Source organism: Cherax quadricarinatus, chromosome 9, assembly GCF_038502225.1.
Source record: "Cherax quadricarinatus isolate ZL_2023a chromosome 9, ASM3850222v1, whole genome shotgun sequence".
Taxonomy (NCBI): Eukaryota; Metazoa; Arthropoda; class Malacostraca; order Decapoda; family Parastacidae; genus Cherax; species Cherax quadricarinatus.
The window spans coordinates 18,537,938-18,550,880 of NC_091300.1; the positions used below are offsets into that span (position 1 = coordinate 18,537,938).

General features: G+C 39.4%; 1 protein-coding gene across 8 annotated transcripts in view; it reads right to left on the reverse strand.

Moving 5' to 3' along the window:
- The window catches only part of Khc-73 (Kinesin heavy chain 73), an 886,736-nt gene that overhangs the window by 499,849 nt on the left and 373,944 nt on the right, over positions 1–12,943 (reverse strand). For all 8 annotated transcript variants that reach the window (XM_070083276.1, XM_070083279.1, XM_070083274.1 and 5 more), the window contains 2 exons: positions 7,906–8,038; positions 4,662–4,810 (listed from right to left, as the gene is read on the reverse strand). In XM_070083276.1, the coding sequence (XP_069939377.1) occupies positions 4,662–4,810; positions 7,906–8,038 (282 nt within the window). The remainder of the gene's footprint in view (positions 1–4,661; positions 4,811–7,905; positions 8,039–12,943) is intronic.

Consider the following 12,943-nt stretch of genomic DNA (forward strand, 5'->3'; position numbering starts at 1 on the left):
CTCATCCACTCCCTCTTCCTTCTCCTCTGAAGCAAGTTCCTGAGCTGTGGTCTAATACTGTTCAAGATGAAGCTCTTCCAGCTCTTCAGTGGTTAGTTCTTCCCTGTGGTCCTCCACCAACTCTCCCACATCCTTGCCACTCACTTCACATCTATGGTGTTTCTTACTTTCTTTACCACAGGGGTACCACTAGCAAGTTTCTTTGGGCCCATGGTAGCTTATTTCACAGTCCCACAAGCACTAAACACAATGAATTAATCGTAAATGTTTGAATGAGACCGCAGGTTAGTGTTCACTCAAGCATCAACAAAGTCAGACTGGCTCATGGCGCCTGCGCGGGGACATGGACAGAGCGGGCTGGTGGACAGGTCTGGTACCCGGCGGTTCGAAAAAAGGGGCGAGTTCAATAATGGGGACAAAGTTGGTTCGAAAAAAGCGGTCGATTTTCAAAGAGTTCGAAATTTGAGGTTCCACTGTAAAGTGTAAGCTTTCACATATTAACAGTGACATTTATATATGTGTAAGAAATATACACATGTGATTTACAGTTATACAGTGACATTTATATAGATGTTTAGTGAATGAAGTGTTTAACATTATTTACAGTGACTCAGCAGTGTTCCAAGCTGAGACCACATCACACAGGACAACTGGAATCATCCAGTCATATGTACTCTGTACCCTTCAAGGTCATTGACTCTGAGGTTATGCTTAGTGGGTCAGTAGTGTCTGACTCGATTATTGCTGACTCGAGCATAACTCTCAGCTGTTATAACAGTATAGTGTGTAAACACTCTAAAGTGTGGTGCTAGAATTATCAGTATCCCATTATAATGGCTTGTTTGAATACTCAATTTACCTCTTTACAGACTAAGATTACACAATTAGAACAATTAATTTCAGTCTGTATGGGGCTAACTCAAGATACAAACATAGATTTTGATGATCTTGAGGCAAATCTGGAATTACTTACTCAACATATGAAAATAATTAATTCAGATTATACAAAATATGAAAGTGAATTCCTAGAATCAAATCCATCTGAGGATGACATTAAAAATGTTTTGGGTACTTTTAGTGATCAACAATTAAGGTGGACAGGAGTACAGGCTACCTGCCGCAAAACTCTGTCACAGAGACCTACTGTAACTAGTGATCAGACACCTGTTACACTTGTCACAACAATTGCCACAACAGGTATCCCATTACCAAGCTTACCTATCTTATCATTGCCCATTTTCTAAGGTCGTAACTACGAAGAATTTATTAAGTGGTTTTCAATCCATAGTAAATTCACGAACTGACATAGATAAGATTGTTAAGTTCAATTATCTTAAATGTCTTGTGAAGGAAGAACCCTATGAACTGATTAACCCTTTCAGGGTCCGTCCCGTAGATCTACGGCTGGTCGGTGAGTGTCCAAACCGTAGATCTACGCCAAAATTCTAGCGCCGTCAAATTTAGCGCGAAAGCGCTCATAGGCCTACATATGAGAGAATGGGTCTGCGCGGTGGGTGTGCGCCATAAACAAAAAATCTAGGCGCCTGCATAGCATTGTGGGAACGCCGGCTCAGTCACCCTTGTTCACCATGTCTCGTCGCAAGTCAGCTCTGACTCCCCGGAAAATTGGGACTCTCCTCTTCCTGTCTGATAGTTCTGACACTGATGGAAGTGGAAATGAAGACGAATTCTACGGCTTTGATGAGTTAGTGACCGAAAATAATGACCAGGATATCGATAATAGTGCAGAAAACCCCGACGATCCTCGACCTTCTACCTCTGGTGTGGGCACTCGTGACTCACGGTCGGTTGTTCCTAAATGTAAGAGAAAACTAATATTTTCCCGTGGCCTGGCCTCTGACTTCAGTAATGACGATGATTCTGACGTGGATTGTGATTTTATTGCGCTCGACGATCATTCGAGTAGTGATAGTGAGGAAACATATTCACCAGTGAAGCGTCGGTATGTGCGCCGCCGCATGCGCTCGGGTAGTGTACCCTATGCTATGCCCAGGGGACGGAGTACATCCCGTAGTACATCCCGGAGTACATCCCGTGGCCCTACACCCGTTTTAGGTAGTGATAGTGAGGATGATGTGGCTACACTTGGCATGGATGGGCCACAGACATCAGTGGATGGTGTTAGTGGGGCTGGTGGTGGTAGTGGCACCGCCATGCGTGACTCGCTGTGCCACGCGGGAACCCACGCTGCTGACTCGTCAGTTCAAGGACAAAGCGGAGCGTCACCCACCAGCCCGCCACAACCACCCGTACAACCAGCCTATGATGTCCAGTATCCACCAGCAAACCGTATCTGGGATTGGCAGCAAAATCCCAATTTTGTTCCCAGCCCTCACCACTTTGATGACTCGCAAAGTGGAATTCTACCTACCTGTCCCCTTGGAACCACGGCCAATGAACTGGAATTCTTTGAATTATTCTTTGACCAGCCATTGATGGAAACTATTGTCAGGGAAAGTAATAAGTATTTTCAGTACACCATGGCAAATACGATCTTATCACCACAGTCAAGACTACACAGGTGGAAAGAGACGACTGTTGCAGAAATGTATTTGCTTTTTGCAACAATAATGCTTATGCCTCACGTCTATAAGCATAATATAAAAGCATACTGGTCCACAGATCGGCTAATTTGTACCCCATCCTTCAGTGAAATAATACCAGTGAACAGGTTTATCTTACTCTTACGTATGTTGCACTTCTCTGACAAAACCAGGCCTGACAGAAGTGACAGGTTATACAAGATTAGAAATGTTTTCATGTATCTCAAACAAAAGTTCAGGATATACTTTTATCCATTCAAGAATCTTGTAATTGACGAGTCTTTGATTTTGTTCAAAGGTAGACTGTCATTCAAGCAGTATATACCGAGCAAGAGGAACCGCTTTGGTATAAAATTGTTTGTACTCTGTGATTGTGACAGTGGCCTGGTGTTGGATATTGTTGTATACACGGGTAGTAAAACATTGAAAGATACCAAGATGTTATTGGGTATATCAGGTGACGTAGTGAGAAACATGATGGCACCTTATCTTGGTAAGGGCCATACATTATATACCGATAACTGGTACACAAGCCCATTACTCAGTGATTTCATGCGAGTGAACAAGACAGATGTGTGTGGCACAGTGCGTTCTAATCGTAAACATATGCCCAGGCTCAACGCAGGTGTTCGTGGTGATGACGTGCAGGTGTTTACTGCCAATGACATCATGGCATTACGGTGGCATGACAAACGAGATGTCACATTGTTGACAACCATTCACCGTAATGAAATGCAAGACAGTGGCAAAGTTGATCGAGTGACTAATGAACGTATTCGAAAACCAGTGACAGTGATTGATTATACACAAAACATGCGCTTGGTTGACAAGTGTGACATGCAGATTGGTTTTGTTGACTGTGTTCGTAAGAGTTACAAGTGGTACATGAAACTTTTCTTCCATCTCATGGACATTTCAATGCTGAATGCATATAATATGTACCAAATAAAGACTGGTAACAGACCACCGTATGGTGAATTTTGTTTGTCTGTTGTCAGACAACTCATAATGAAGTACCAGGTAACAACACCTGCAATACAACATGGTCCTCGAATTCATCACAATATACCCAAGCGTTTGAGAAGAGAAGGTGATCATTTCATAATACAGCTTCCTTCAACTCAAAAGAAATTTGCTCAGAAGAGATGCATTGTCTGTGCACAAACAAAACGACGGCAACAAAGACGCAAAGACACTCGGTTTATGTGTGAGGAATGTAAGGTGCCTCTGTGCATGGTGCCTTGTTTCAAGGAGTTCCACAAGCTCCAGCAGTTCTAAAACCATGTCCAGTGATTGTAAATATGTAAATATATGATAGAACATTAGTATTATACAATATTTGTTCATGTTTATTGTAATAAACAACAGTGGTAAACAATAATATGATAATAACTTTAGTGCGGTTATTGTGTTCAATACAGTGAGTTTATATATATAAATTATATACAGTATTGGTCTCTCAGGCCCCAAATGTTAGTAGGAATAGAAAAAAATTGGAAAAGAAAAGAAAAAACAACTAAAACAACAAAATAATATAATACGCGTATGTGGAATTCGTCGATGTTGCCGCCACCACATCATTTTCTACAAACTTCTTGGCACTGTATCTCGGTAAGTACTGATCAGATTCTAATTTTTTTTGTTTTATTACCTTCACAAAAATATGCTCTTTAATTCTGTAAGAAAAAATAATTTTTTTTTTTTTCAAAATTTCTTGGACACTGGTGCGTGACTTCAGATTTTGGCCTTGGACCCTGAAAGGGTTAAGTCATTTCCGGAGGTTACAGGCAATTATCACCTAGCCTTACGTGTCTTAGCAGACAATTATTTTGATGCTGACAAAGCCAGGGTTAGACATACAGTCTTAATATCAAGCTTGAAGCCCCCCAAACATTGTTTTTCGGACTTACAGTCATTTATTATTTATATGGTATTAGCTTTGATGTGCCTCAAAAATTTTAAGCATATAATATTTCTTTAAAAATTTCCATTATATCTCCATCAATGTATAGTTGTTGACTCATGTGAATTATTTCAAAACATAACAAAACACAATCCTCAAACCTCAAGCAGCAAGAACAACAAACCAATAAATACCTTTAGGTAATAAACAAGCATCTCATTAAGTGATGGATCAGCATTCAGGTTAACAAGATAATATTTATTTTTTTCAACGCTGATACCAGATGCCTGTACACTGATACCCATCTTCTCCAAGGCCTGTTGTCTCTCCTGCTGCACGCGTTCTGAAAACAAGAAGCATAACATTGTGTTAGATGTGGAATTCATATTTATGGATAGAATTGCTATAAGTGGAGGCACTCAAGTCAGCTTGCATCAACAAAAGCATTCTTAAAAAATTCTGTTATGGAAGCCCTAGAAGTCTGCCAGGAACACATTGTGCCTCATTCACACCAGTGATAACCTCAATGCCCCAGCAGGGTCTCTCACTCACATCCTACAATCAGTATCAAGTCTTCATGACCCATGAAATTGCAAAAATATGATTGTAAACAAACCATGGTACTGGTGGGGTTAGAACCCATGGCAAATGAGTTGTAAAACTCCAGGCCAGTGCACAAGCCACTAGGCTAGTTGGCTACAATAAGAGTCATCCAACCAGGTATATTTACACACCATAGGGACATTAGCATAGGCCCACTGTGACCACAAATGCAAGTTTTTACAGATGAATCTCCTGCCAGCATGGCAGTGATGAACTTTAGCTCACTGGCCTTGAGTTTAAAGATTCACTTGCCATGGGTTCTAACCCCATCCGTACCGTGGTTTGTAGTATAAGGTCCCCCATTATCAGTGCATGCTATAGTGGATTGCTATTTATGAGTGATGTCAGCTGGGAGCCTTGCAATACCCAGTCATCATTTGTTTGTCCTACTGTCAACAGTTTTACTCTTTCTCTTCGACATAGGCCTACTGCCACACCTATTTTGGGAATATTGCTAGGATCTGCTTGTATATCTCCTGCTCCTTCAGAATTCCTGTTGGAGACACTACATTTGTGTGGCTTACAAGGAATTTGACCCTGCTTGACAATGTGAGCTGTGTGTTCTGGGAGATTAGGAACACATATTATCAGATGATGAAGGCTTTTATAAAGATTTCCCATGGGTAAGCTTCTCTGAGGCCTTACAGGAGGCATTTGGGGATGACCTCTGGTGAATGTATGACCACTGCTCCTGTAGATTCAATGGTAGTGCTGGAATGTCCCTCAGCTCACTTGACTTTCCTCCTCCCAATTCAGGTTTAGCTTAAGAGTCCTGTTCAAAAGCTTTCACATTCATGAGCAAGGCTGGCATGCATATCAGTAGTCAGATCAAAGCAGCCTTACCTCTGGCTGGACTATGGTCTGTACAACTACCTGTCCAAAGGGCTTCTGTCACTATTTCAAAGCTGCCACCTCAGTTTGTTAATACTAGTGGTATGATTCTTAGTAAGTCCCCTAGGACTACCACAGGAGATAACTATTTTAATTAGAAAAACACATTTCTGCATTTGGGAGCCAAGAATTTCCTCCACCTGCCCCAGTTGTTATGTTCCAAATGCTGACTGGTGTGTGGTGCACTGCTAGGCTCCCAGCTGACATCAGTCATTACTAGCAAACTACTATAGCAAGCAGTGAAGGAATCTTATACTGAGTGTAAAATATGAAATGGACCCTGCTATGAGCAGAGATATGAGTACTGATGTGCATGAGGCATGATGTGTTCCTGGTGAACAACCCCCCCTCCTTTCCCCATGACCCATGATGCATAAAGGCATTTTTATAATGGAAATGCAGATTTATAGGGATACACTTCCTATTAAAATTTTCCTTTAAACAGGAATGTGTGATGTGGCCATGGATGTTTAATATAATGGTGTTATATATAAATGCCAGTAATGAACATAATATTAAGTGGGCACTGCCACAATTGCTCCCACCTGCAGTGCTTTTGGAAGATTCAGAAAAAAATTGAAGAGGAAGGTGAGAGTGGAGAAAGGAAGTATATCTAAATATATGGACTGAGTGTGTTACCCAATGGTATATGAAAGATGAAATGAACCACAGAATAGATGACGAGAACAAAGTAGATGAAGTGATGAAAAGTCTGTGAAAAGAAGTCATCAATGGATGCTAAGAGGGAAATGAATTAGAGTACAGTGATGCCAAGGGCTCTGGAGGCAGTAGAAATGCCATATTTGAGAGCAATGGGGGGTTTGGAATATTAAGCATAGAAAACAGAGCAAAGAAACAAAAAAAATAGTAGTATGAAAGGCATTATAGAAAGCAAAAAATGATCTACTGAGATGGTTTAGTCAATTAAAAAATAATGGAGAAGATAAGTTGAACTAGAGTGTGTATAACTCTGAGGTGGATGGAAGGAGGGGTATGGGACAGCCCAGAGAGCACTGCAAGGAAGGCTGAAGGAAATTTTGATGGAATATTTTTCCCTTTTTTGGGTCAGCCTGCCTTGGTGGGAGATAGCTGATATATTACAAATGAAAAATAATAACTGAAGACAGAAGGGAAAACAGAAATATTTCAGCCTTCAGTTCTATTAATTGCTACCATAACTTGATAGAAGTACAGTACTTGAGTTTCATGAACCTAAGGCAAGATCCTTTAAAGAATACAATTATTCATAATACAATATGTAATACTACTGTTGTATACTGTATATAAATCTGAGGCAGAGGAAAGGAGAGGTAGTGCTTCTCCCAAGAAGGGTTGATGGGAGGGGCTAAAGAAGGTTCGAGTGCCAAATGCTTAAACATCCAACAGTCTTGTGTGAGCACTTTAGACAGGAGTGGAAGCAAGTGGTTTTTATGACTTTATGTGCTGTTGAAGTGTGAGCAAGGTAATAAATATTTCCATTGGGATTCAGGGAGAACGGGTTACTTGGATTTGAATCATGGAAATGGAAAATACAGTGCCTGAACTCTGGGGAAAGGGGTAGGGATAGTGAAGTTCAGAGGGTCATCTGAACCATGATGTCAGCACGCTTCTAGCAAGACAGAATTTGAATGAATGAGGTGAATGTGTTTCCTCTGTTTTTCTGCTAACACTACCTTGGTGAGACATGGCCAGTGTGTTAAAAAAAACTGATACTGTTATATAACTTGCTAGCTAAAAATGTAACTGTGTTAGTAAAGATTTCTTCACTTTAAACAAAGTTAATACCTACAGTAATTTTTTATGTGACCAGCCAAAAAAAATCACTATAACTATTACTACATCAAATATTAAAATCTAACAATGACTAATTTGTATCAGAAAAATTAGGGAATTCTCTTATCATTTATGGTTCATCAACAGTAACTAAGAGAGTATTTGTGGCACCTGTTTTCTTGAGTTTGTTCTCCCAAGTTTCTGAGAGGTTTGTGATGAGCTTTTCACTTTCATGCAGCTTCTCATTTAGGCTCTCCTCCTCTTGCAGGGATGCTGGCCCATCTCTCGTCATTTGTCGTAATGACTGGACAATAGGGGAAAGACAAGTGTCATTTTCCTTTCAGAAGCATTAATACATTTTTGAATACATTTAGGAAAAGACATAAGATAAAAGATGATTACAGGTAAGTGTAAGTTAACTAAAAGTGAAAATATCTAGAAAAAGAAGAAAAAGAAGAAGAGGAGGAAGAAGAATGAAAAAATTATTACTGCTGAGTGTAAGTTAGCTATAGTGAATGCATCTAGCAGGAGAGAAGACATAAAAGATGACTGCTTAGTGTAAAATTCCATGTTTAAGCTGTTCCAACACACATTGCAATTTGAAGATCATTAAAAAATGTGTATTGTATTGTTTCTTAAAAGTACTAAACTCATGTAAGTCAGTCCACTCAAGGAGTGGTAGAGGCTTTATCCTCAATCTGCCAAGCACAGCTCAGTCCATGACCAGTCAGGCTGTTGGTAATTACCTGAAGTTTGCATAAATGAAAGTCTAGTTAGTCATTGTTTATATAATAGGTACTTTACTGAATTTATTAAAACTGCTGACGAATTAAATAATTTATATTTTATTTTAAATTAAAAGTTATAATACTGTGCTTTTGTTAAATGTTGGAATCCTAGAGAGTCTTTGCTCACAATAACTTCAAAAGTTGATTATAATTTAGTTCACACAAAGAAAAAGTTTATTATAATTTAGTTCTCACAAAGAAAAACAATTATTGTAATTTAGTTCTCATGAAGAAAAAAGTGAAGTAGTGAAAGCGATTTGTTTAACAGAGCAACACAAAGTTGAAAGAAATATGCAAGCAAAACACTGTGCAGAGCTATAGAACAATGGAATGGGTTACAAGGGGAGGTATTAAATACTACCACAGGAAATGTTAAAAGATTATATGAAGAATTAGATACTTTAGTATCTGAGTTTTGTTATGCTCCTGTAGCTACAAAAAAGATAATTACAGAGCCTCCAACTAACATAAGAAAGAAAGAACACTGCAGCAGGCCTACTGGACCATGTGTAGAGAAAATTCTCCAGTAAAGGGGGTATCTCTCAGCCCCCCTCAGCCCTGTGAGGGATTTAGCCCTCCCAGAAGGTGCTAGTGGACTCTTCCTCAAAAACAACTTGATAGAACCCACATATTCGTACCATCGTCAAGAGGCACGCTTTCCTCTCCTTGCTAGTTCTTGTTGCAATTACAAGTGAGAGTTAAACTAGATTAATTACTCTTTGCCCTAAGCAGGAAAATTAAGGGCAAACCTGCACCCACTTTATCTACCAGCTAGGACTATTATGAATTGCAGTCTATAGCTAGATAACAAGAAATCTACCATCATGTGTTGAATACTGTTACAATATGTAGCAAGGGAGAGAAATAAAGCTGAGTTCAGCATATCCTCTGTGGGGACAAGGAGGAGAAGGGTGATGAGGCAGGCGGGCCTCAGATTGCTTCAAGGAATGGACGAGCGATGTGTGTCATGAGGGTGTTGCCTCCTTATCGTTAAAAGACAAAGAGACAGTAGTGACCAGTGTGTTTTGACTCTTGTTCATTCTGACAATCTCAGGAAACTAGAAAAGTTAAACTAGTTCCCTTATACAAGCCAGTAAATTCACAGTAGAACTAATCACATAGTTTTATTGCATATCCATGTTCTTCCTGTTGTGGATAATACCACAAAACTATGAACAAATGATGGAACTGAATGGTGAAGTGCAACCAGTATTGCGAGTAATTGCAACGAACATTCCTGATGTAGTGGTGAACATCAGTGCAACATTCCCTGAGACACTCAAGCCTTCAGTCCAGTCATGTCAACGATATCAGTCTTAATGGCGCTGTCAACACCATAAGCTCACATTACACAAGCAAGGTAAGTCTTAATCTTTTGTAACACCAATTAAAAACTGCAGTTTTGGGCAGACACAAGGTGATTAGGGCTGTCCTATTCCAGGCCGTTATCGGAGGGCTTTAAAGCCCAAACCAAGTGAGTTTCACTAAGCGTTTCAGATGTGAAATGCTGAAATATACGCTCCTTTAGGGGCAAATTATATAATTAACCACATTAATCTACAGCCCTGGTGGTAACTGAGTAGCACCCCGAATAGATGGCCAGGTGGCAGCTGCTGGACATCATGCTGTTACAGATAAGTAACAAATGATATGCATGTATGTATATTGTTTCATGCAGAAAAGTGTACTTGTCTAACCAGTTCTCCATACCATGTGAGGCAGGCCCAAGTCACCTCCTGGCATAGACCAATGACCCACCTAGTCAGGTCAGACCACATTCACTTAACCCTTTCAGGGTCCACAGGCCCTCTCAGAGACTTGTTCTCAGGGTCCCCCAAATTTCAAAAAAAAAATAAAATTAGTTTTCTTAAGAAAAGATAGAGAATCTTTTACCGAACATAATGACACCAAGAGTATGAAATTTGATGGAAAACTTATGGAATTATGCTCTCACGAAGTTAGCGGTTTCGACAATGTTTAAGCATCGGCGATTTTGCCCACTTTGAGCCCTATTTTCGGCCAATTCCTATGTACTAGTCGACAAAAATCATATCTATTTCGCTAGAACTCCATTTTTTTCTATCGAATGAGTACAAGAAACCACCAATTTACCGATTTCAACTATCCAATACAGTGGTCAGAATTTAGCAATTTTGCCAATTTCAAACAAATTTCAAAAGATGCCAATTTCCAAATAGGGTCCAGAATAAACAAGAAAGACATTCCTGGCACTAAAATAACATTTCCTCTGTTCATCAGTCACGTCCCCAGGCCCCTCTTACATTTCTTTTGCTTTCCATTTTGAATTTTTATTCTCAAAAAAAAAAATAAGATTTACTGTTATGCAGACTACTGCATTAGTGTAGAAATGGTATAAATAATATCGGCGCACTTGTGAAAGAATATTAGACTCACCAGTTGACGTGTATTGGACGCTTATCATTATTTGTTTACTTTTGAATTTTGGTAAAAATCGAACATTTCTACTACTTTAGACTCAATTTCAAGGTACTTTTCATTGTAAAACCAGTCAAAATTATCTCAATTTCTGTAATATGTCTTCCATTCTATACAATGAGACCAGGAAAACTAAAATACAACGATAAATACCATACGAAAATATAGTGCAAAGTCGCTGTTTTAATCCCAAAACGCGGTCAAAGTTATTTTTTTCTCATTACGCATTGTGTGCTGCAGGATTTTTTTTTTATACTGTGCACACTGACCACACAGACCCATTCTTTCATATGTAGGCCTACCAGCTTTCTCTCACTATATTTGATGGCGCTAGAATTTATGCATACTAGTACGTCATGGACACTGGCGTGTAAGCCGTACTAGTACGGCCGAAACCCTGAAAGGGTTAAGGAAGGAGCATGGCATCAGACCTATTAGTACAAGAAAGTCAGGTCCAACTCACACCCACCCACACCCTATTTTTAAAACTACACAACGTCTTAGCTTCTATGACAGTACTCAGGAGTTTGTTCCACTGAACCACAGCTCTATTACCAAACCAATGCCTCCCTATATCCTTCCTGAATCTGAATTTTTCCAACTTATAACCATTAGTTCGAGTCCTGTCTGGGCTAGATACTTTTAGCACGCTATTTACATTCCCTTTATTTATTCCTGTTTTCCATTTATACACCTCAATCATTTCCTCCCTAATTCTATGCCTTTCTAGAGAGTGCAGATTCAGGGCCCTCAGTCTGTTCTCATAGGGAAGATTTCTGATACATGGGATCAACTTTGTCATCCTCCTTTGTACGTTTTTCAGTGCATTAATATCCATTCTGTAATACGGTGACCAAAACTGTGCAGCATAATCTAAATGAGGCCTAACCAAAGATATATAGAGTTGAAGAACAACCTGAGGACTCATATTATTTATGTTCCTTGATATGAAGCCAAGGATTCTGTCTGCTTTATTGCAAACACTTATGCATTCTTGTCTTGGTTTTAGAGTACTGCTAACCAGAACTCCCAAATCCTTTTTGCAATCAGTAATATTAAGATCTACATTATTTAGTTTATATGTGGCATGGTTATTTTCTTGTCCAATATTTAGAACTTTGTATGTGCACTTCTCCAACCACTGCATCAGTCTATTCAAATCTTCCTGGAGTGCTCCAATGTCCTCATTAGAATGAATTAGGCAACCTGTTTTGGTGTCATCAGCAAAACTGCTTATGTCCCTATTGATTCCCTCATCAACTTTGTTTGTATAAATTGTGAACAACAAAGGGCCCAACACTGACCCTTGTGGAACACCACTCGTGACATGCCCCAAATCTGATTTCTCCCCACTGATGCAAACTCTCTGCTGCCTATCTGTCAACTATGCCTCTACCCAGGAAAAAATGTCTCCTCCTATTCCGTGTGCCTTAAGCCTTTGACTGTCGCAAACCCCAATCCTAGAGTCTCTCACTGTCACAAAATATTTGAAAAAAAAAAAAAATTCTCTCATGAAATGATAATCTTTTCCCGATGCTAATAACACCAAAAGTACAACATTTGATGGAAAACTTGTAGAATTACACTCTTACGAAGTTAGCAATCTCGGCAATATTTACACATAGGCGATTTCACCCACTTTGGGCCTTATTTTCGGCCAATTCCATTGTTCCAGTCAACCAAACTCATAGCTATTTCTTTAGAACTCCCTTTGTTCTATTGACTGAGTACAAGAAACCGCCCATTTACCAATTTCAACTACCCAATAAAGTGGTCAGAAATTGGCAATTTGGCCAATTTCACACAAATTAAAAAATATGCCAATTTCCAAACAGGGTCTAGAATGAACAATGCAGACATTCCTGGCACTAACATAACATTTTCTCTGTTCATCAGTCACGTCTCTTATAATACTCTTGCTTTCTATTTTGAATTTTTATTCACACAAAAAAATAGATTTACTG